Here is a 1,807-nt window from a genome sequence, read left to right on the forward strand (position 1 = left end):
TACACAAGACCACAATCGTTGATTTTCTCTATCCAGTCTGATGCTGATAAGGTTTTTGTCGAAGGATCGAATTCCGGTATAATTTTCTCGTTCAGAAAATGAGTGCTGCGTTTCGAGTTCGAACCGACTACACCAGTCAAAACCTCGGCAAGTCGTGCAATTTCAGAATCACTGCTCCTCTCAGTTCGTCGTTCCGAGTTACGCCGATCCTTCCTTTCAGAATCTTCGTGACGTGACCAACTCCTGGACCTAGACCGGACACTCCTTCGAGAGCTACGGTCCCTATGTCCCCTTCTGTGTGGTTCGTCATGCGAATCTCTCCGTGAACGCGATCGTCGAGCTCGTGATCGATGCCTGGATCGATGTCTTGATCGATCACCTTTTCCCATTGTCACAGTTAACACTTCACACACACACCTCACTCAGTAACCTCTTCACTTTAATTGTCACCACACTGTTCACCGTCACGGCACCAAACACGTGTGGGCAATCCCACTTCTGATATGTAGGTAAAAAAAATCAAAGTCCCGAATATTTTGAAAATATTATTGTGGAAACTCATATCAATAGTTTACAAAAATAAGGAATACTTTAAGACATTTAATGAATAATTATTATATTTGGATCAATCAAAGTAAGCATCCGCTCAGGACGATGATTCCAAGCGAATGTGTCGTTTTCTCCACTTCACATGGAGACTTTTGTTTTCGATACACCATAGGGTTCTAGGCGCCAAAGGGTCCTAGACTAAACAATGACGTATGAGTCGCCAACGATAGCTTCTCCGTCGCATATTTCAGGGCCAACCTTCGGCTACTCGCTCAGAAGATTCGAAAAATAGGTCTTCACACTAGTGTGAATTAAATGATTAAGAAATTACGAAATAAAAATAATGTATTTTTACTACTTTTTTAATTTACTTGCTTAATAATTTCTTAAACAGTAAACAATAGCACTTTGGGTCTGAGAAAACCAAATACGCCGGCACGTGGCATGTGTTCTGAGAAATAGAGATAAAAAGACGACGGTGGGGTTTATATTGGAGAATATCTCAATAAATTTCTGGAGAATCATTCTCGAGAATACTTTTCGCAAAATCATATCGTCACTGTGTTGGCGGAAACTCAAAACATGATTGGTTGGTAGAAATTCTAGTATTTTCCAGTGACAGAAAAGTGGACCAATCATCTTCTAGTAGAAAAGGACAGATGTATTCTCGAAAATATTCGCGGGTGCGGGATATCCAAATCGGCTCGTCAGTGGTCAGAAGACTCATGTCATCCGCCATAAGTTTATCAGTCATCGACGTACGTGTACCTAAATTTAGTTAGGTGCCGTGATGTCATTAGCAAATGGTATCGTCAGTGTTTATAACAAACGAAGACGAAGCTTCTTTTATCAATCGATACGTTGAAACGATGGATAACTCCAAGCTCTATGAATTAGACGACTCTCAATTTCTTTTACTAGAATTTACCATCGAAAGCAATAAAAGTTGAGTGGGTTTTCATATTTGGCTTCTTAACGACGTCACCGACAATGAGTTGCTTGACATTGTTGCAAATAAAAAAATTGTATTAATCAAGTGGCCTAATTGCTACATAACAACCGGTTTAAAAATGTTAAGACGGTTGCAGTTTTGCACTTGGCAAGTTTTTCGAGCTAGAATTATTGCATCAGGCAGTAAGAGTCTTATTTCGATTAATAATTTATTTTTACGTAAACGTAAAAGGATATGAGATATTTTAGGGCATTTCAAAAGATAACCCTTTTTACATTCTCATCAGAGAAGATATTAGATTTCTGT

At 39.2% G+C, this 1,807-nt stretch overlaps 1 protein-coding gene across 1 annotated transcript in view; it reads right to left on the reverse strand.

The window, feature by feature from the left end:
* LOC117176660 (UPF0430 protein CG31712-like) overlaps positions 1 to 389 on the reverse strand; it is a 23,258-nt gene extending 22,869 nt beyond the window's left edge. The window contains exon 1 of the mRNA XM_033366913.1: positions 6 to 389. Within this exon, the coding sequence (XP_033222804.1) occupies positions 6 to 389 (384 nt within the window). The remainder of the gene's footprint in view (positions 1 to 5) is intronic.
* Between the last annotated feature and the right edge of the window lie 1,418 nt (positions 390 to 1,807).

Source organism: Belonocnema kinseyi, chromosome 7, assembly GCF_010883055.1.
Source record: "Belonocnema kinseyi isolate 2016_QV_RU_SX_M_011 chromosome 7, B_treatae_v1, whole genome shotgun sequence".
Classification (NCBI taxonomy): domain Eukaryota; kingdom Metazoa; phylum Arthropoda; class Insecta; order Hymenoptera; family Cynipidae; genus Belonocnema; species Belonocnema kinseyi.